The sequence below is a fragment of the Medicago truncatula genome, chromosome 7, assembly GCF_003473485.1.
Source record: "Medicago truncatula cultivar Jemalong A17 chromosome 7, MtrunA17r5.0-ANR, whole genome shotgun sequence".
NCBI classification, from domain to species: domain Eukaryota; kingdom Viridiplantae; phylum Streptophyta; class Magnoliopsida; order Fabales; family Fabaceae; genus Medicago; species Medicago truncatula.
In genome coordinates this window covers 30,734,047-30,756,799 of record NC_053048.1, presented here as the reverse complement: position 1 = coordinate 30,756,799, position 22,753 = coordinate 30,734,047, and the positions used below count along the sequence as shown (strand labels likewise).

Below are 22,753 nucleotides of genomic sequence, written 5' to 3'. Positions count from 1 at the left end.
AAAAAAATAAAACAAAGTGCCTGAACCGGAAATCTTCACGCAACCATTCCAGGAAGAATTCGAAACGATTCCGGAAGGACAAAAAACTGCAAGAACCAAAACACTTCGTATACGTGTTCCGGGAATCAATAATTCGGAGATCGATTCTGGTAATTCATAACACGATTCCATAAAGGATTCATGTAACCCACTACCCCTGAAAACCTTGACAAACCCAAAAAACCTTAAACCTCAATCAATAATTCTAATTCCAGTGAAAGATTAAGCAAAAGAACAAACATAGAAAAAGGAAACGATTAGGAGAACAATCAATAATCGATGATTTTGGCAAAGAAAATTTGTAGTGCTTTGCAAGGACTTTCCTACTTTTATAATGCTAACAAACTTTGTAGTGAATTTTGGCATTGCCACTATTAGAATAATTATCATTAAGAAACTTGGACTTCAAGGATCTTGCACCTCAAGAAACAATTATTAGTTAATTAGTGATAATTATTGTAATAGCCACATAAAATACATCATGTAAGTCAGATGATTGCTCAATAGGCTCCTCAAAATTGCTCACATATATGAAAAAAGTAGATCGGGAGTTATGACAAGTTGATCAATTTGAGGGGCTTAATGAGCAACCTTATGCAAGTTATGGTCTTATTCTATTTACTTTTTTATTAGTGGTATGAGGTATCTGATGTATGCTATTTATGAATTCAGCCATAGATTCAGCTTCAGAACATCCCAAATGTGTTTACCTATATCTATTGATAGCTGAAACAGTTTCCTCACTTTCTCTCTTATTCATTTCCGGACGAAATCACAGTCCGTTGAGCTTGAGCTGGAAAATAACGTTCAGATGTCACATCAGTGCTTTGATCTAAAAAGTAATTAAATAAAGTGTGCATATTCCGACTACATAAATTTTCAAAAAGGTGCTCCAAAAGCCATGTCCAAAACATAACATGCATCCAAGAAACAAATAAATTATTTCCGCTTGTAGCTGTAGAAGTGGGAACGAATGGAGTAACGTTAGGAAAAAATTGCTTAACCATCATATATTTGCATAACTTGATATAAAAGTTGGTATAGCATAGATAAACATCAAAGTAATTCAAGATCTCACTTATTAAAATAGTAGCAGTGCATACTTAGATTAGATGCTAAGGTGTCCATAAAATAACATCTAAGAAAATGGCAAAATATAAATTAACTCCCAGAAAGTAAATTACTGATTGTCTCATCCCATCAACCCCTAACCAAACTTCCAAATGATTTTCCTGCTTTGTTTATCGGCTTCCTGTGATTTCAAATTCTTTTCCTCTTCATTTCTCCCTAGCTTTTCCCACATAACTTCCAAGTAACATCGATAGTACCCAATGTGCTTGGATTTGGGGTCGCAGATCTAATATTCAATAAACACACATTAGAGACTAGAAGTGAGAAAACGAAACATATTCATGATACATATGTAAACAAATAAATTGTGAATCACGCAAGAGTGAATCACTATTCATATGTAAACAAATAAATATGCTAGCAACAACAAGGATGACATGAATCCAATTCTAAACATGTATTCCTGGTATATGTTATTACCAGCTAAAATAGATTGTGTGAAATACTGAAATATTTTAATCGAGATTATAAAAACTGAAATGTTTAGGAAACTATTTTCTTTGTTGATGAAAACTTTGACTAAATTCCAACTTTTAAATGATAAAATTTAAATACTGCAACAGTAACCTCCTGCTGAATGCAAACTAAATTTTAATGTTTATGCCACCTGACATTTGTGTGCTATAATCATCTAAATTGAAGTCAAAACAAATATTCTTTAAGACCTATATGAAATCAGTAGAAGAAATCAGATTTTAACATGGTCAAGGGAAATTTTTTAGAAAAACAAGAACATCCTTTAAGACTAATATCATATCAGTAAAAGAATTCTCATTTATCTATCGATCAATCGCCGAAATAAGTCTAGCAAGTTTTCTGATACATGTCCCTTCCCCACTAACCATTTTCCAACTATCCCTTTTCACTCTATTATCTTAACTGTTTCTCCTGCACCTCAATTCGGAGTAACGTATTGTCCTTACAGATCAAGAACTATTTCTTATCTCAAACAATGATTTCCACTTTATGGGAGAATCAAGTTATAGCTAATAACTATGAAGAAATATAAAAATAAAACAAATTCATTCAATCTATTAAGTGGTCAAAACACTATAATTGGCCAATATGTAACCAATTAGCAATACAAACAACCTAAGCAAAGTGAATTTTTTTCCACACAATCTATTAGTACATAAAGAAAAGGATACAAAAATAGTGACATAAAATAAATTCAAATAAGTGAGCATCCATGAGAAACTTACTCTCAATCATTCAACTGAAACCATACTTTCTAAGTAATCTTTTGTGAGTTTTTAGTTTGAATTTTCAATTTCCTAATTGCATGTTAGAATTATGCTGACTTGGTTATTTTAAGAACATAATTGAAAGGTCATATGGATTTACAGTGTCTGACGTTCGCAATGTTCTATATAAGGTATACAGCCTTCCTTCCACTCAATTGCTATTATATATATAATGTATTCTAACTATTATAATGAAAATGGGACACCACAACAGAAACAAAAACAAGACCTAAAATACATCACCACGACTCCCACCAATTAAACCACTACAAGAGAAATAACTCACAAAGAGCGGGGCTGCTACTGTTAAAGAAAAAGAGCAGCCATCGTATAACAGTTAACACTAAACTCAACCAAACTACGTTAACCACTACAGAATATTGCATGAAGTGATAGTATCCATTTAAACGCCACACTGTGAAACACAACTGGCCTGCCGCACGCAATCCTCTGCGTAACCAAAACTACAAAAAGCTTATAGAAGAAAAGCTGAAAAAGAGCCGCTCCAAACAGAAGCAAAAAGGATCAGCCCCTAAGATGAAGGTCCTAACTCCTAAGATTTTTACAATAATAACGGAACAGATATTAACACTCTGCAAACCATCAACTATATTGATAACAAATTTGGATGTGAAAACTCACAAAATTGTCTCTAGATGGCCATATGTTATAAAGATATAAAAATAGAACAACATGCGGATAAACATAAATGTAAAACAAACTAATTCAATGAAGTAAATTGTGAAACCATAAACATTTTTCAACATACAATCAATTAGCAATAGAATCAATCTAAGAAATCTTCAAAAAATTGAACATGATCTATTTGTAAATAACGACAATGATACAGAAAAATTGCACAATCTATTCATACCAAATCACATTGATACAGAAACAGTGAATTAAAATAATTCAAATAAGTGAACATTAAGAGAAACTTACTCTCAATCAACAAACTGAAACCAAACTTTCTGCATAATCCATTGAACGATACCACCGTGTGCGATTTACACTTCTCTTTACTGTCGTTTTATCTTTTAAATTATAGAGAATTATCTGGTCGGAGTTTTCTTTTCCAAAAATAACCATATCACCATTTACATAAAGACACACCAATTTAAACGTATCATTAATGTTACGGATGTGAAGATTCTGATAACTAATCTTAAGTAATTGAGTCCAAGACTCTTGAACCCCGTACTCCTTCATATGCCATAAAACAAATTCAGTTCTCTTGGAATCATGATAAAAACAAATACCGTCCATCAAAACCCTAAGAACCGGCTGAAAAAATGGAACCTCATTAAAACCCGGAGGCAGCTGCAACTGCTTGTAGGATTCCGTTGAAAGGTCAAGTGAAACAATCGCAAATTGCTCAACGTGAATAATAGGCTGGTTGTACATAGCCAACCAATTAATAGTGCCTCTGAAATGCACACCATCATTAAGGCAGCATGGTCCTCGTCTACGTCTAGGAGGCAACAAATTAAGAGGAAGCACAAGAAAGCTCTGAATATCTCTCCAACAATTATCTCCTAGACTGAAAACTTTAACCTCACCTTCGTTCTTTATAATACGAAAAGCTACAACCTTATAAGTTTTCGATAAAGATTCATAACCAAAAGTGAACTTAAAACGGCATAAAAAAGTGAGCATATCAATGTCGTCACGAGGGATTCTATAAGTTAGCCAACCTAATATATTAGATCGTATCCTGGTGGCAGGGTTCCAGAAACGAAACCAAGTCTTGAAATGTTTAACAGTTGGTGAAGTACTTTCAGTATGGTAAAGCAAGCAGATCAATCCATTACATGAACCAACAACCATGCAATGGTTACTCAAACTTGAGAGATCGTTGCCATCCAGGCTGATGGATGGATTTTTGAGCAAAAGGCCCACGGGGACGGGTATGAGATTCACACGACTAATTATGTCCCGATAAATCACCGCGAGGTGTGGGTTTTGTGATGACTTCTTAAGATGCATTTGGACAAAGTTTGGATCGGAGATGAAAGTGTTCCATGACTTGCTCAAACATTTTAATTTTAACATGTTTTTAACGCTAAGGTGAGATAGGATTTCTGCTATGAGTTCATCTGGGAGGAACAAAGTCTGCTTGGATAGGTCATGAAGTCGTATCTTTTTATTCGGAGGGGTATCCATAATCATAGAATAGTTAAGTTGAAGAAGATGAAAAAACCCTAACACATGCAACTCTATCAAAGCAGATCAATTCTGCAAATGCGGCGAGAGAGTTAACAAAACCCTAAGACGTACCAAACTCAATTGTGCATTGCTATATATAATAACTACTGTTAATGGGCCAAGGTTGGAATATTGCGGGCCTAGAATAATAGAACTTCTTTTCCTTCGATTACCATTCTTGATACTTTGGTTGTCAATTTGTCACCATGCTATTTGTCCATTATCATTTAATCTTTTACATAATTTGAATTTTGCTTTTCCGACACTTTTGAAAAATAAAATATAATTATTATTATTATAAATGATAGAAAATATTTTTTTATAAAGAAAATAAATCATTAAATTATTCATTTAAATACACGGGTGTACCGGTACACTCAAAATTATCGAGTGTACCATAGAAATTGCCGTCAATTTTACCCTTTTATTACTTGCCCTTTCTCACTTCCTCTCAAACCTCCATGTAAGAAGAAAGAATACCAATAGTCATTCTTTACCAAATTGTTACAGCTTAATCTACCAGAAACCTTTAATATGAGTATTCTGGAAATTTTATGAGGGGTGAAGTTAAGTGATAAAAGGGCTAAATTGGTATTTTAATAATTTGTAGGGGTAAATAATTAAATGTTTGGGTATAAGCTATTCTCATTAATATTTTTTTTAGATGGTTTCAATTAGTTTTTTTAACGGCAAAAATATTTCACATATTGAAGATAGAACCAACTACAATAATCAGAGTACTACATCCAATGATTGGATAAAGTACAATGGGTACATTCCCAAAAAAAAAAGTACATCAAGATGACACCCTTGGTGCCACAACTATTATATCAATCTCTTAAAAAAACTATTACATCAATGCTATCTTAAAATACAATCTATTGGGTTATCAAACTATTCATAATACATACAAGGATTTCAAGGACATTTAGCCAGGAAGGTTTTCCATCAAGTGCATATTAAATCGACCACCTCCTCAACCAAATGATCCTTAGCAGAAAAGAAGAATGATTTTTGTGCACAACAAATTGGACAAATAGTTCAATGTCATATCAATAATAATCCTTTCAAAGTCTTCCCAGTCGATCAGGAATAGTCCCAAGAAGTAATTGTATGAATACCTCACCTGGAAAGACTAAGATTACTTCAAGCCACTTTAAAATCCCATGCCAAACACCATACAAATAAGTGGTCCTCCGATTCAGCCACCGATTAGCACCAAATGCAGCCACATACACCATTTCCCATGAGCACACCTCTTCTTTGCAAGTTAACTGATAGGGATCCGGGCGAACAAAAGTTGCCAAGCAAACACAATTGTTTAAGGGTATAATTGGAATAATGAAAAGTAAGTAAAAATATGTTACACTTTTAAAATGATAAAGTAAATAAAACCATATATATATATATATATATATATATATATATATATATATATATATATATATATATATGTATGTATGTATGTGTATGTCTGTTTGTATTTATATCATGTTTGTTATATTTTTTTAATATTTAAATTTATTATTATCTATTTGTTACATGTGTTATTTGTATTGTAAATTGAGAGCATTTTGTGAAAGAGAAAAAATCAACCCAAAAGAATTGAAATGAGTTATTTTCTTTATATATAGATATAGTATAGTTAAGATTATCATAATTATTATTATTTTACTTTTATTTAATTTATAAATTTGTCAACTTTTTCGATGATCTACATTAATGAGTCCACATTTTTTTTTACATATTTAAATTTATTATTATAACTCAGAATTGAAATATGATATCAAATGATCAATAGTAATTATTTTGATAATAATTTAAGAAATATATACATTTTTTTGAAATTATTTTGCATAACGTGAGCAATAATTGTATAATTATCTAACCCAGGCAACACAGGGGAATTACGCTAGTAATTAAATATATGAATGATGTAAACAGGTTGTCGAAACAATAACGATATATGAAGCAGTGATAGCAATAAGGATAATAAAATAATGAAACAATAAAGATGTAATCAATAACAACACGATGTTGACGATGAGATAATGGATTTTCCACAGTTTATGTTGGAGGAGGTCTGAAGCAGCAGTTGGCGGCAATAGAGTAGCAGTAGGGTTAGAAGAGTGGTTTTTATCGGTAATAAATAAGAGTGATAGATAACCTAATAATAATAGTTATTGCAAGGATAAAATAACCTAATAATAATAATAAAAGTAGTTACATTTGTCAAAAACAATAAAAGTGGTTACAAGGATTGTATAACGTAAAAATAATAATAAAAGTTGTTACAAAGATAACATAATAATAATAATAATAATAATAATAATAATAATAATAATAATAATAATAATAATAATAATAATTGTTACAAAGATAATATTGAGATTTTAAATTAATATAAGTATAATTTTGACAATACAATAAAATTTAAACAGTTAAATTTGAGTTATGATATTTTTAAACAATTAATTTTTCAGTATAATTTTTTAGTGTTATTAGAAACAGGGTTTCCAATCAGGATTATGATTTCCTAAACAAAGATTTTACAATTCAGGAAGTCCAAGAAGCTGTCAAGAATTTAAAAGTTAATTCAGCTCCTGACCCTGATGGTTTATCAGCTTTGTTTTATCAAAAATATTGGGAAATCATAGGTCCTGATATCCTGGACTACACTCTTAACATTCTTAAGAATGGTGCTCCACTGTTATCTATCAATAAAACCTATATTAGTCTTATTCCCAAGACCAACTTTCCTAACACCCCTTCTGATTATAGACCTATAAGCTTGTGTAATGTTATTTTAAAAATCATTACCAAAATTATAGCTAATAGAATCAAACAAATTCTCCCCAATATTGTACATGAAAATCAAAGTGCTTTTCTCTCTGGTAGACTCATTACAAACAATTCTTTACTTGTTTTTAAAACCTTACATTACCTAAAAAAACCCAGGAAGAAAAATAATGGTTTTGTTGGCATAAAATTGGACATTGCCAAAGCATATGATAGCCTAGAGTGGAATTTTATAGAAAATACTCTATGCATCATGGGCTTTCCTATCAGATTTGTCCAAAACCATTATGCTTTGCATTAGAACTGTTTCTTTCTCTATTTTAATCAATGGCCAACATACTGATTTTTTTCAACCTAAAAGAGGAATTAGACAAGGGGACCCTCTATCCCCATATCGATTCATTCTTTGTGCAGAGGTTTTGTCTGGTCTTATTAATAAAAGTCAGCAAGATGGTTTTATTCATGGTATATCTATAGCTACCAATGCTCCTGCTATCTCTCATGTTCTCTATGATGATGATAGCATCCTATTTTGTAGAGCCAAACAAGAAGAAGCAACTGCAATTATGCAAATTCCAAAGACTTATCAAACTGCATCTGGACAACAGGTTAATATGGAGAAATCTGAAATGATTTTTAGTTCTAACATCTCTATGGACTACATGAAAAGCTTTCAAGACATTCTTCCAGTTAAAATCAGTGACAATATCAACAAATATTTGGGTATGCCTACGCATTTTGGAAGATCTAAGGAGCAGGACTTTAACTTTATCATGGACAGAATATGGAAAAAGTTGAAAGGTTGGAAAGAGAAATGTCTTTCCTTTGAAGGCAGAGGAATTCTTATTAGGGTTGTTGCTCAAGCAATCCCTACCTATATCATGAGTTGTTTTCTACTTCCCATTGTGACAGGATTGAAAGAGTTGTTTTCTCCTTTTGGTGGGGAAGCACTGACTCTAAAAGGAAAATCCTTTGGATTAAGAAAGACCATTTGTTTAAATCCAAACATGATGGAGGAATGGGATTCAAAAATCTCAGAGACTTCAACCTGGCAATGTTGGCCAAACAGGTTTGGAGGTTTCACACTCAAACTCAATCCCTTATTGCCAGATGTTATAAAGCCAAATAATTTCCTACTACAGATGTTCTTCAAGCCTCCCAGGGTTACAACCCTAGTTATGCTTGGAGAAGTATATTCCAGTCCATTTGGATCATTAATAGGGGTAGTTGTAAGAGAATTGGGAATGGACTCAACACTAAAATCTGGGAGGACAATTGGTTCCCTTACCATTCTAATTACAAAGTGTTATCTCCTAAACTGAACTCATCCAATATCACTCTTGTTAGAGACCTCATCCAAGATGATGGCACTGAGTGGAACTCAGAGGTCATTTCAGCTAATTTTATTCCCTATGAACAAGACATTATTAAACAAATTCCTATTATACATCCCAGGTATGATGATGAACTTATGTGGATGCTAGATGCAGATGGAATCTATACAGTCAAAAGTGGCTATCAAGCCTTACAAAGGTGGAAAAATACTGATATTGACAAAGGTTCAACAAGCTACACTAGTACAGCAGTCTAGAAAAAACTTTGGGCCTTTAAAACCATTTCTAGAAAAAACATTATTTTTGAAATTAATTTGAAATTCTCCGTTAAATATATGATTGCTAAATAGCCTCCTCAAAATTGCTCACATTTTTGAAAAAAGTGGATTAGCAATTACGACCCGATCGAAGTATACACACAAAAAAAAGGTGATTGATAGTTACAAACCAATCAGTTGAGCAGCAATTTGAGGGGATTAATGAACAACCTTATGCAAGTTATGGTCTTATTCTACTTACTTTTTTATTAATGGTATAGCACATCCCGAATGTGTTACCTATATCTATTGATAACTGAAACAATTTCCTCACATTTTATCTTCCGTTGAGCTTGAGCTTGAAAATAACTTTCAGATCTCACATTGGTGCTTTGATTTAAAGAGTAATTAGGTAAAGTATGCATGTCCAAAACATAACATGCATTCAAGAAACAACTAAATTATCTCTGACTGTAGCTGTAGAAGTGGGAACGCATGGAGAACTGTTAGGACAAAATTGCTTAAACATCATATATAAACATCAAAATAATTCAAGATCCAACTCATTAAAATAGTTATAAATCAGTGGCCTATTCAAAGATCAGATGAATGGCAAAAGGTAAATTAACTGATTGTCTCATCCATCAAGCCCTAACCAAACTTCCTGTGATATCAAATGCTTTTCCCCTTCATTTCTCCCAAGACCTTCCCACAAAACTTCCATTGTGCTTGGAGTTGGGGTCGCAAATCTAATATACAAAAAACAACCATTAGAGACTAGAAGTGAGAAAACGAAACACAAAAATAATGTAAACACAAACTCAAGCAAAAATGTATTCACTATTGATTGTTTGAAATACTGAAAAATTGAAGAATATGAAATCAGCAGAATAATAGAAGAATTTAATATGGTCAAGGGCATTTTGTTAGAAAAACAAGACCATCTTAAGACTAATATCATATCAGTAGAAGAATTCTGATTTATCTATCGATCAATAGCCGAAATAAATCTAATTAAGTTTTCCGATAAATGTTCCTTCCCCATTAACCATTTCCCACTATCCTCTTTCACTCTATTATCTTAAATGTTTCTCCTGCACCTCAATTCAGAGTTATGTGTTGTCCTTACAGATCAAGAACTATTTCATATATCATACAATGAAACTCGTCTTCTATCGAGTAAGTTGTCAAACCATTATCATTGGCCAGTATGTAACCAAATAGCAATACAAACAACCTAAGCAAAATGAATTTCTTTTCACACAGTCTATTAGTACATAAAGACAAGAATAAATTCAAATAAGTGAGCATCTATGAGAAACTTATACTCTAAATCATTCAACTGAAACCAAACTTTCTACGTAATCCTTTGAGTATTTAGTTTTAATTTTCTCTACTGCTTCAACAAGTATTCTCTTTTCAACATACTTAGTTAATAATCACCTCCTTTAATCTATAAATGGTTCTAAGAATGCCCATGGTTTCAATGAGTAACATCTCTCCAACACTCTCCTCAAATTGTCCCTGCTTGTGCCACTAATTACAGGTTTATTGATGAAAATATTTCCTTCTATTTCCTATCCAACATAAATGCTCATTGGTTTCTATTATCTACTTTGAACATTCACTCCATTCACTAATAAACATAGTATTGATTTCCAAGTTCTGATTGGGGTATCAATTACATGTTTGGTGGCCGACGTTCGCAATGTTCTATATGAAAATGGGACACCACGCAGGAACAAAAGAAACCAAAATAAGACCTAAAATAAAGTACTAAAACTCCCACCAATCAAACCACTACAAGCGAAATAACTCACAAAGAGCAGGGCAACTACTGTCAAAGAAAAGGAGCAGCCATCGTATAACAATAAACTCAACCAAACTAAGTATACAACTACAGAAAACTGCATGAGATTGCAAACAGAAATTCAGCAGAACCTTGAGAGAATCTTAGCAGAATAACACCAAAATCTCCTTAAGTGATAGTATCCAATTAAACCCCACACACACTGTGAAACACAACTGGCCTGCAGCACACAATCCTGTGCGAAACCAAAACTACAAAAAGCTTGCAGAAGAAAAGCTGAAAAAGAGCCGTCCCAAACAGAAGCAAAAAGGATCACCCCCTAAGATGAAGGTCCTAACTCCTAAGATTTTTGCAATAATAACTAAAGAGATATTCACACTCTGTGCAACCATCAACTATATTGATAACAAATTTGGATGTGAAAACTCACAAAACGGTCTCTGGATGGCAATATGTTATATCTAACATCTAATACACATAATATAACATCAAAATTCATAAAAATATAACAACAAATCGTGGAACACGCCGGTGTAAATAAATATAAAACAAACTCATTCAATGAAGTAAATCATGAAACCATTAACATTGTTCAATATATAATCAATTAGCAATAGAATCAACCTAAGCAATCATCAAAAAATAACACAATCTATTTATACATAATGACAATGATACAGAAACAGTTTACTAAAATAAATTCAAATAAGACAACATTAAGAGAAACTAACCCTCAATCAACAAACTGAAGCCAAACTTTCTGCATAATCCATTGAACGATACCACCGTATGCGGTTTACACTTCTCTGTACTGTTTTATCTTTTAAATTATAGATAAATATCTGGTTGGAGTTTTCTTTTGCAAAAATAACCACATCACCGTTTACATAAAGACACACCAATTCAAACGTATCATTAATGTTACGGATGTGAAGATTCTGATAACTAATCTTAAGTAATTGAGTCCAAGACTCTTGAACTCCGTACTCCTTCATATGCCATAAAACAAATTCAGTTCTCTTGGAATCATGAGAAAAACAAAGACCGTCCATCAAAACCCTAAGAACTGGCTGAAAAAATGGCACCTCATTAAAACCCGGAGGCGGCAGCAGCTGCTTGTATGATTCCGTTGAAAGGTCAAGTGAAACAATCACAAATTGCTCAACGTGAATAATAGGCTGGTTGTACATAGCCAACCAATTAATAGTGCCTCTGAAATGCACACCATCATTAAGGCAGCATGGTCCTCGTCCACGTCTACGAGGCAACAAATTAAGAGGAAACACAGGAAAGCTCTGAATATTTCTCCAACAATTACTTCCAAGACTGAAAACTTTAACCTCACCTTCGTTCTTTTTAACACGAAAAGCTACAACCTTGTAAGTTTTTGACAAAGATTCATAACCAAAAGTGAACTTAAAACGGCATAAAAAAGTGTGAATACCAATTTCGTCATGAGGGATGATATTGCGTAGCAACCCTGATATTTCAGATCTTATCCTGGTGGCAGGGTTCCAGAAACGAAACCAACTCTTTAAATATGTAACTGTTGGTGAAGTTATTTCAGAATGGAAAAGCAAGCAGATCAATCCATTACATGAACCAACAACCATACAATGGCTACTCAAACGGTAGAGATCGTTGCTATCAACGGTGATGGATGGATCTTTGAGCAAAAGATGCACAGGGACAGGTTTGACATTCACACGATCGAATCTATCCCGAAAAAAGGCGGTTAGGTGTGAGTTCTGTGATGACTTCTTAAGATGCATTTGGACAAAGGTTGGATCGGAGATGAAAGTGTTCCATGACTTGCTCAGACATTTGAATATTAAGATGTTTTTAACAGTAAGGTGAGATAGGATTTCTGCTATGAGTTCGTCTGGGAGGAACAAAGTCTGCTTGCATAGGTCATGAAGTCGTAGCTTTTTATTTGCAGGGGTATCCATCATCAAAGTATAGTGAGGTTGAAGAAATTGAAAAACCCTAACACATGCAACTCTATCAACGCAAATCCATTCTGCAAATGCGGCAAGAGAGTTGAACAAACCCTAACACGTACCACCAAACTCAGTTGTGCAATGCTATATATAACTATGGAAAATGTTACATGAACACCCTTTATTCCTACATCCCATTGTACACCCTATGTATTAGGGATATTTTGGTAAGTTCATCTCACAACCACACTTTATCTTCTATTTGTGTGGGGTCCAGATTGCCACGTGTCAGAATTTTGTATGGGTGTAAAGGGTGTATTGCCACATGAGGTGGTACATGTATCATTACTCTATAACTATTGTAAATGGGCCAAGGTTGAAGGATTGCGGGCCCAGGTGAGAGGACATAAGAGAGATATCTTCTTTTTCTTGATACTTTTTTTTTTTAGGAAACCACTCTTGATGCTTTGATTGTCAATTTGTCACCAAGATATTATTTCTAGTTAAATATTTTTTTTAGGGGATTTTTCAATTAAATTGTTTTTTTATAATTTTTTTTTTTATATATAATATGGGTTAATAGATCTTTATCCGCTGTAATATAGATCATTTTCGGGTCTCCCCCTGTAAACTTTTTTTTTTTATTTACCCCTTATAAAAAGAATTGTTTTGATTTACGGCCAAACAAAAACGAAAATTTTTTAAAAAATAAAATGAAATTGGTTTTTGTTTGGCCTATGAGAGGGGTAAATCTAAACAATTTTTTTTTTACAGGGGGTAAATCAAAAAAAATATTATACAGGGTGAAACTAGAAATGACCTATATCACGAGGGTAAAGATCTATTAATCAATGTATTATCTTTTTTATGAAAAAATATTATATAATATGTTTCCCTCTAAAAGTAATATTTACTCATTATTCATTTACTACAAACCATAAATGTGTCATTGGTCCCTGCACTTTCATCAGATTTTGGCATTGGTCCCTGCACTTTTTTTTGTTTGGCATTGGTCCCTGCACTTTGTAAAAATATTGGTATTGGTCCCTCTGTTAACTTTCTATTAAAAAAAAAACACAAAACCAACGGAGTGTCACGTGGCCCAATCATTTCACGCCACGTGGCACCAATATCAATATTTTTACAAAGTGCAGGGATCAATACCAATATTTTTACAAAGTGCAGGGACCAATACCAATAATTTTGTGTTTTTTTTTTAATAGAAAGTTAATAGAGGGATCAATACCAATATTTTTACAAAGTGCCGGGACCAATTCCAAACAAAAAAAAATTTAGGAACCAATGTCAAAATCTGATGAAAGTGCAAGGACTAAAGACATATTTAAACCATAATAGTATCAATTTTAGCATTTCACTTGTACAGACATTCACCCCCTACGTAACTTTCGAAATTTACTATCATACCAGAAAACTTGGAAAAGTTATTCGACAATTTTGCTATGGATAGGATAGACCGTAGAAAAGATATAATTACAACAATACGTGGATGGGCATCTTCAAAAGAGCCTTGCAAACCCAGAAATTATGAATCAATTTTCTTATTGACTTACATTATATTAGAAGTCTTGCATATTCCATGACTGTTTCCCTTAATCTTTTGACCAATACATACATGCAATTTTTGCTACCTCCTAGTTTTGATGAAGTCCCACACTTTCAGCCAACTCTTCATGTTTTCATGGACTACCTTTGCTTTTTTGCATGATTTCAAGGGAACTAACTGAATTTGTTATATGGAAAATGAAGGAGTTTGGAGTTCAAAAGTCGTGGACTTAGTTATTTAGAATAGACTACTTTGATTTTGAAATGAATAGTGATAATGCAATAAAACTTATTATTTATTGAAATGACCATTCATGGCATCGTGGTTCAAGCCAATTTCTTTCTTTGTTTACCAACGGATATGGCTGCACTTTTGACCATTATCATTATGCATTCATATTTTTTTTCTAGTGTTTTATTTTGTCACTTCAAAACTCATGGATATCTTTTGAATTATAGTTCTCGAAACCCGACTCAAGCACATTCTCTATACAAGGGCACTTCTGAGATTTTGATGGCCTAAGGGCGAATCTTTAATTTGGGCCCTAACTAATAAGTATATAAAAATTTTGAATTCTTAAGCATGCATAATTTTCTTCAAAATTTGACTGAATAATTAAAAGAAAAACAAGTGAAAGAAGAGACTTTGATTGATGATATATTCTGACCACCACACAATCAGCTTTGGACATTAGACACTGACAACACTGACTATTGTCAAAACTCAAACAAGGGATGAAAAATAACCTGAAAGAATTTAAACATTCCATATTGTACTGCATCTAGAAAAAAAAAATCCTTTGTAAGTGCATGAAACAAACTAGAGTAGCATGCAAATGTTTCAAGATTTTGCATTTTAAAATATATTCTGACTATAAGTGATTATGAAAAAAATCATTCATGCTACCGATTTTGTCATGTGCTATTTACAAAGATCGAACCAGAATTACAGAATCATTAAATGAAAATAGAGTAGTATGCAAAGGTCTAAAGATCAAATATTAAAACAAATGTTTTCACTAAGTATTTTCACTAAGCCTCTATGCTGCACTTTGACTACCAGAGTGATATCAAGCCTCTCCTATGCTGATCAAATTTGCTTAAACCAATAGTTGATGACACATGGTGATCAGTTAACAGTTTGCGATGATTAAATGAATAAGTATAGTTCTATGGTTATAATAGTTTCTAGAGGTACAAGTTCAAGATGAATTCCGTACTATAATCTAAACATGAATAAGCGTTTTTGAGCCTCTCAGCATCGATATGTGAACAGAAGCAGAAGGACCTTTCCATGATGTTGTAGCAGAATTTATGCAGGCACTGTCAATTTGTTTTATCACCAAAAGAGGAGGAGGCAAAAATGTTGATATAGCTATGCCGGACGTCGTGACCGGGGTTGCAACTCTGGCTCATCCACTTGTATGTAAGTTTTTAAGTGGATATTGTCATTTTGTTTATCTACCAAAACAAAAAACAAAAAGAGGAGGAGTCAACGAGACTTATGGAAACTCTAATTTGGTAACACGGCAAAGGTTTTCAACATGTCATTGTCAAATTGAATTGCAAAGCAATTGTAGATAATTTCAATGGACAGGTTTTTGATGCCATTGAATTTGAATATATTCTTCAATTTTATAAAGCTTTTTTGAATGTTAATCAAAACTATAATATTATTTTATCATAAGACAACCAAACCTTGTTGCTCACACCCTTGTTAGGGTGTCAATGTCTTTATAAGAACTTATCTGCTTTCATTATGCTGACAATCTTAGTACTGGATTTTTGCATTTCCACCTAGCACACATCATGGATATTATGGTCTTTCATATATCTAATTTAACACATATCACATTAGTGCTTTGTTTCTGGAATAGTAGAGAGAAATTTTCATCTAATACATATGGCCAGGCCCAAATGTGTTACCTATATATATTTTCAAAAGCCATTGAGCTGCAAAAGTAAATAGGTAAAATTGTGGATGTTCAAACTACATACATTTTTTAAAAAACTGCTGCAAAACAAAACATGCATCCAAAAAACAAATAAATTATCTCTGGTTTAAGAGACTTATTAGAGCATCTCATCAAAAATAACATGCATCACTATAAGTGATTGTCTCATCGATCATTCCCTAACCAAGGTTGCTTAGTTTATCCGCGTCTTGTGATATCAAATGTTTTTCCTCTTCATTTCTCCCAAGACTTTCCCACAAAACTTCCAAGTAACATCCATAGTCCTTGCAAATCTAATATTGAAAAAAACATCCATTAGACTAGAAGTGTAAAAGCAAAACACAAATAAAATTCAACACAAACTCAAAAGTAAAAATGAATTCATAATGTTCATACATGAATCACTATTCATATGTACACAAATAAATATGTTAGCTAGTGCTAGGATGACATGAATCCAATTCTAAATATGTATTCCTGTTGCAAGTCACTAGCTAAAATAGATTGTTTGAAATACTGAAATATGTTAATCTAGATTAAAAATACTGAAATGTTTAAGAAAATATTTTCTTTGTTAATGAAAACTTTGACTAAATTTCAACTCTTAAATGATAAAATTGAAATACTACAACAGTATCCTCCTCCTTATTGCGAACTAAAATTTTAATGCTTAGGTCGCCCACCATAATAAACACTTGTGTGCTATAATCATCTAAAATGAAGACACAACAAACATTCTTTAAAACTAATATGAAAGCTGTAGAAGAATTCTCATTTATCTATTGATCAATAGCTGAAATGAATCTAACCAAATTTATGACACCAAACTTCACAAGTAGGAAAACTTATGCAAAAAAATCAGACCAAAATACAATTTCTAAGTATACATTAAGATTTTAGCGATTTTGCACGGGCAGAGATTTGAGAAACTTAATCATACATCTGGCCATTCAAAATCTCAGCAACAAAATATATTGTCAATGCTACTATATAAAAAGTAAGTAAAATATGATGGTCACCTACCAACAGAAGTTCATTTCCAGATAAAAAAAAGAGGGAGACAGATTGTTTTCTAGGAAGTTTTGTTTACATGTGTTTGTTTAGCATTACCAACCTGTCAAATTCCTTTCCAACCACCGTTGCAAGTTCAAATTCTGATGTGTGAGAGCATTTCACAAAAACAATTAGTATCAAATAATTGCAAACACGGAAATTTAGTAAGCAATTACTTGTACAAAAATATTAGTAGAAACCAAATTAGTGCAGTACTATTTGTAGGCCATTACTGAAGATTATCCCCTTCCTTTTTTCATTTATCGTCAATCATTGTTCTTCCACAATTGCTATTCTTCATTCTTTGTCCAAGTTTCTGCAGTACAGTATAATGGAGAGAAAGAAACTCATTAGCGAAAGATAAATGAGGAAGGGTCGGTGGATTTGGTGGCTTGAGGTTCGAATTATTTGAGCTTTCTAACTTCCAAGATTTAATTATGCAGAAAGATAAAATTTGAAGAGGAATTTCTCATATTTCCTGATATTTTTATTCTGGCTAACTTCATATCTTATTAGTGAAGTGAAGGCGTGTGTGCAGCTGGTCATAGGTGTGGATTGTTTTGTAGAGCAGTGTTCTAGGCGTATACATATACGGTGTCGGATAACTAAAAAGTTTTCCAAGTACCATTTCTAAATATAGTGATGATATATCATTGTCCCCTCTTGTCTAATGTCAAAACTCTTGAAACTCAAACTAGGTGATTTAAACATTCCATATCTAACCTTCATATTCTTAGCAAGTTGAATCATAGTATATCAATATTCACAACATGCCTGACTGAACCATGCCCGCAATGTTTAAAACTATCATACATAGGTGAAGATGCATTTGAGGAGCCGGTAATGCAAAAACACACACAAAAATTCCTATCAAGTAAACCTGATTGAACTGCATCTATAAAAAAACATCAGTTACAACTACATAAAAAATTTGAAATGCTTATGCTCTCCAATCAATATTAAAAAGCAGCATAAAAAGAAATTCAGAGTTAGGTATGCTTTTTTGTGTTCCGTTGATCATCGTACTAAATTTAATCGCATCTTACTTTCATTTTAAAACCTATTCTGAGTATAAACGATTCTGAGCCAAATCATTCGTCCTATGAATTATGCTATGTGCTATTAGTACTGACGTAGAGCAAACCAGATTACCATTATTATAACATGAAAATAGAGTAGTATGCAAATGTCTAAAGTTCAAATATTAAAACAACTAGTATTTCCACCCGTGCAACGCATGGGCGAACAAATATTTTTTGTTCAAATTTGCTCAAATTATTAGCTTTAGCAGATGCTTCTGATCAAATTTTATGAAGTCCTATGAAGTTCTTCCGAACAAATATTAAAACAAATGCTTTAGCAGATTCATGCATCTGATCAAATTTTCTTAAACCAATAGTTGATGACATATATATGGTGATCGGTTAACAGATTTTCAAAACAACGTGTGATGATAAACGAATCAGGAGTTACATGGTATATTATTGGCAGATTATAATAGTTGGTTTTCCTCAAACCTCTATGCCTAACATTATTCCGATGGAAATGACATAAATTTATTCCTTAAAAATCATTTTTTCTTTATTTACCCGAGACATAATTATTGGACCACCTTGAGTTTAGAAGAACTTCTCTGCCTTTATATGCTGACAATCTTAGCAGTGAATTTTGGCATTGCCACCTAGCATACGTCCTCCAAGTTACGTCTTTCAGATCTCCAATTTATCAAATTTCACATTATCATCCAACTACTTTATCAATGATATATGATGTATGAAATTTATGACTTGAATCCTAACTTTTAGATTTCACATTAGTGCTTTGTTTCTGGAATTGTAGAGAGAAATTTTCATCAAATCTGTCACCATCTACACTACACACTATCTACATCATCACTTAATCATTTCCGGATGAATTATATAAGTTGATATAGTATATATAAACATCAAGGTAATTCAAGGTCCAAATCATGAAAATAATTACAAAGAAATGGCTTCCTGATCAAAGATCAAATGCACAGGTCCCCACAAAACAAATATAAGAAAATGGCAAAATGAAAATTACTATTTCCTACTTCATATGTTTAGATCCTAGAAAATAATTTAAGCGATTGTCTCATTGATCATCCCCTAACCAAGGTTGCTTAGTTTATCCGCATCTTGTGTTATCAAATGCTTTTCCTCTTCCTTTCTCCCAAGATTTTTCCACCAAACTTCCAAGTAACAACGATAGTCCTCAATGTGCTTGGACTTGGGGTCGCAGATCTAATATTTAAAAAATACCCATTAGACAAGAAGTGAAAAAACAAAACAAAAATAAAATGTAAACACAAACTCAAAAGCGAATCATTATGCAAACAAATAAATATCTTAGCTACAACCAGAATGACATGAATCTAATTCTAAACATTATGAGAGAATCACTTTGCTTATTCAATATATTATAAATTTGAAGTAAAGAAATCAATATAAATTTTCTAAGCAGTACTAATATTCATTCAAACAAGAACTGAAAAAATTTATTATGGTCAACGTCATATTTTTTAGAGAAAAAAACCAGAACATGTTTTAACACTAAAATGTTATCAGTAGAAGAATTCTCATTTATCAATCAATCAATTTCAAGTAATGTAATCTCCTTACAGATCAAGTACTATTTCACTCTTCTTCAATTTTTCTATGTAAATATTTCCCGGACAATGAATTTCACTTTAGGAGAATCAAGTTCTAGCTGGTTACATTGAAATATACTAAACTTATATCTTATATAATAATAAATATTAAAACTAAAACAAATCCAAACAACCTAAGCAAACTGCAAAAAAATTTACACAATCTATTAGTACAAAATCAGTAAATTATAGATATACTTACTCTAATTTAATGAACCGGAACCAAACTTTCTACGTAATCCTTTGCCCCACGGAACCACTGTATGGAGTTTCTCGTTTTAATTTTCTCTGCTGTTTTATCTTTTAAATTATAGATAAATGCCCAATTGCGAAATTCATTTGCAAAAATCACCATATCACCATTTACATAAATGCACGCCAATTGATAACCATCAAGAATATTATGCATTCTAAGATTCTGGTAACTAATCTTAAATAATTGAGTCCAAGACTCTTGAACCCCGTACTCCTTCATATGCCATAAAACAAATTCAGTTTCATTGGAATCGTGAGAAAAACAGAGACTGTCACTCAAAACCCTAAGAACTGGCTGCTGAATGTGAAGAGATGGAACCCCATTAAAATCTGAAGGCAGCAGAAACGTCTTGTATGTCTCCGTTGAAAGGTCAAGTGAAAGAATCTGAAATTGCTCAGCATGAATAATAGACTTGTAAGTCATCCAATTAATAGTGCCATTAAAATGCACACCGTCGTTGAGGTGACTGTGTCGAATATGAACATTAAACCAATTAAGAGGAACCGCAGTAAAGCTCTGAATATTTCTCCAACAATTATTACCTAGACTGAAGACTTCAACCTCGCTTTTCCACGAAGCTTCATTCTTTTCAGCATGAACCACTACAACCTTATAAGTTCTTGTTGAAGCATCGTAACCAAAACTGAACTTAGAATGGTAGTATGAATAAGAAGTGTAGTGAGGGGTGCTATAACATAACAACCCTAATTTTTTAGATCTTGTTTTGGTGGCAGGGTTCAAGAAACGGAGCCAGCACTTATTATGTACATAAGATTGGAAAACCAAGCAGAGTAATCCGTTACAAGAACCAACAACAATGCAATGGTTCTTCAAACGATGGAGATTGCGGCTGTAAACAGTGATGGATGGATTTTTGAATAAACGATTCATGGGGAAGGAGGCGATGTTAAACCCCTCTTTGCGTTGGTTCCAAAATAATGTGAGATGTGGGTGTTTAGATGAATTCTTAAGGTGCTTTTCGACAAAGGTTGGATCGGATATGATAGTGAACCATGACTTGCTCAGGCACTTGAGTTGCACAATGTTTTTAACCCTAAGAAAAGATAGGATTTCTATGATGAGTTCATCCGGGAGGAACAAGGTTGGATACGGTGCAATAGATCTCCCTGATCGACATCGTCGTTTCTTAGTTGGAGGAATATCCATTATAGTATAGTGTGTTGAAGTTGAATAAACCCTAACTCATGCAACTCTATCAATGTGAACTCAAATCTGAAACAGAAAAACCCTAACGCATGCAACTCTATCGATGCTATATATAACTATTGTTAATGGGCCAAGGTTTGTGGTTTGCGGGCCCAGGTGAGAGAGAACTTTTTTTCTCTTGGATTTCAATCCTTGAGGAGTTTTGCGTGCTTCCCTTTTGTACAATCCAGAAGCATAACAAAGAGTGATGGAGCAGAGGCAAGCCGCGGTGACTGTTACCGCAGAGCCGAGTGTGCTACATTGACTTGAAAGTGAAGAATTCGATGGGATGGTGGTGGTGTAAGAATTCGAGGATGAAGATGGGTTAACTTAGGAGAGGTCTCGCGGAAGAAAGAAGATGAATATGTGACAATGGTGGTGTAGGATGAATGGGTGGAAGAAGAATTAAGGTTAAGAGCAATGTTATATCTCTACAAATATAACATCAAGAATTCTTCAAGAATAAAGAGCAGCCTATCACAATGCACTATTTGCCACAATTCAAGGAGGTGTGGCTGAAAAATAGAAAGTGAACAAAAATATCATGCAATTAAAACTTGTCAGTTGTGTCTTGAAAAATTCTTGATACTATGTTTCTAGAGAAATAGCATTTTCCTAAGATTAATAGGTGAATGTGTAATCATGACGGACATTTTTGTATTAGTTTTTATTTTATTTTATTATGTCTTTTTTAATTAAGTGTTAATTAATAATAAAAAGTCCGACCACTAGTTAAGCAAATTTTTTTAAAGGTAGTTAAGCAATTAAAAATACAAAGAAAAGACAAATTTTGCATTGAATATAACACTTATTCAACTTTACAGAATAGAATATACAATTTTCAAAGTAATTTTTCTTTTTCAACTGAAATGAAAATAATTAAAAACCTCGTTTAGTTTGCACCATCATATGCTCTAAGGGTAAACATCAGTTAACCCAATTTTTTAATTTTTGGTAATAACAACAACAAAACTACAAATTTTTATGATTCATGTCAATGAAAAACAAAAATGTTTTATGGGTCAACCCACCAAAAGGCGGGGTGGGTTAGAATTCAAACTCAGTCATCTAATTTGGATTGCCCTGCCTCGTCTTGTTTTGTTGGGTCATGAGGGGGAGTCTAGGTTTGATCATCTATTACCAAGTATCGCTTCCACTCCCCCACAAAGTTGAGTAATCTAATACCATTATTGGTTCATGAGAGGGAGTCTTATTGGGTTGGATCATCCTATTAGGCTAAGAGCAACCCCACAATGGAAATTAGACACCACATGTTCATCCCAAACTTTA

The 22,753-nt window shown here is 32.9% G+C and overlaps 3 protein-coding genes across 3 annotated transcripts; all 3 read right to left on the bottom strand.

Annotated features, from left to right (window-relative positions):
• Positions 1 to 3,362: 3,362 nt before the first annotated feature.
• Positions 3,363 to 4,577, bottom strand: LOC25498656 (F-box/kelch-repeat protein At3g23880). Its single transcript, XM_013593589.1, has one exon. The coding sequence runs from the start codon at positions 4,575 to 4,577 to the stop codon at positions 3,363 to 3,365; it is 1,215 nt and encodes a 404-aa protein (XP_013449043.1).
• A 6,979-nt stretch (positions 4,578 to 11,556) lies between these two features.
• LOC25498655 (F-box/kelch-repeat protein At3g23880) lies at positions 11,557 to 12,768 on the bottom strand. Its single transcript, XM_024770946.2, has one exon. The coding sequence runs from the start codon at positions 12,766 to 12,768 to the stop codon at positions 11,557 to 11,559; it is 1,212 nt and encodes a 403-aa protein (XP_024626714.2).
• Positions 12,769 to 20,209: 7,441 nt separating this feature from the next.
• On the bottom strand, positions 20,210 to 21,424 carry LOC25498654 (F-box/kelch-repeat protein At3g23880). Its single transcript, XM_013593587.1, has one exon. The coding sequence runs from the start codon at positions 21,422 to 21,424 to the stop codon at positions 20,210 to 20,212; it is 1,215 nt and encodes a 404-aa protein (XP_013449041.1).
• Between the last annotated feature and the right edge of the window lie 1,329 nt (positions 21,425 to 22,753).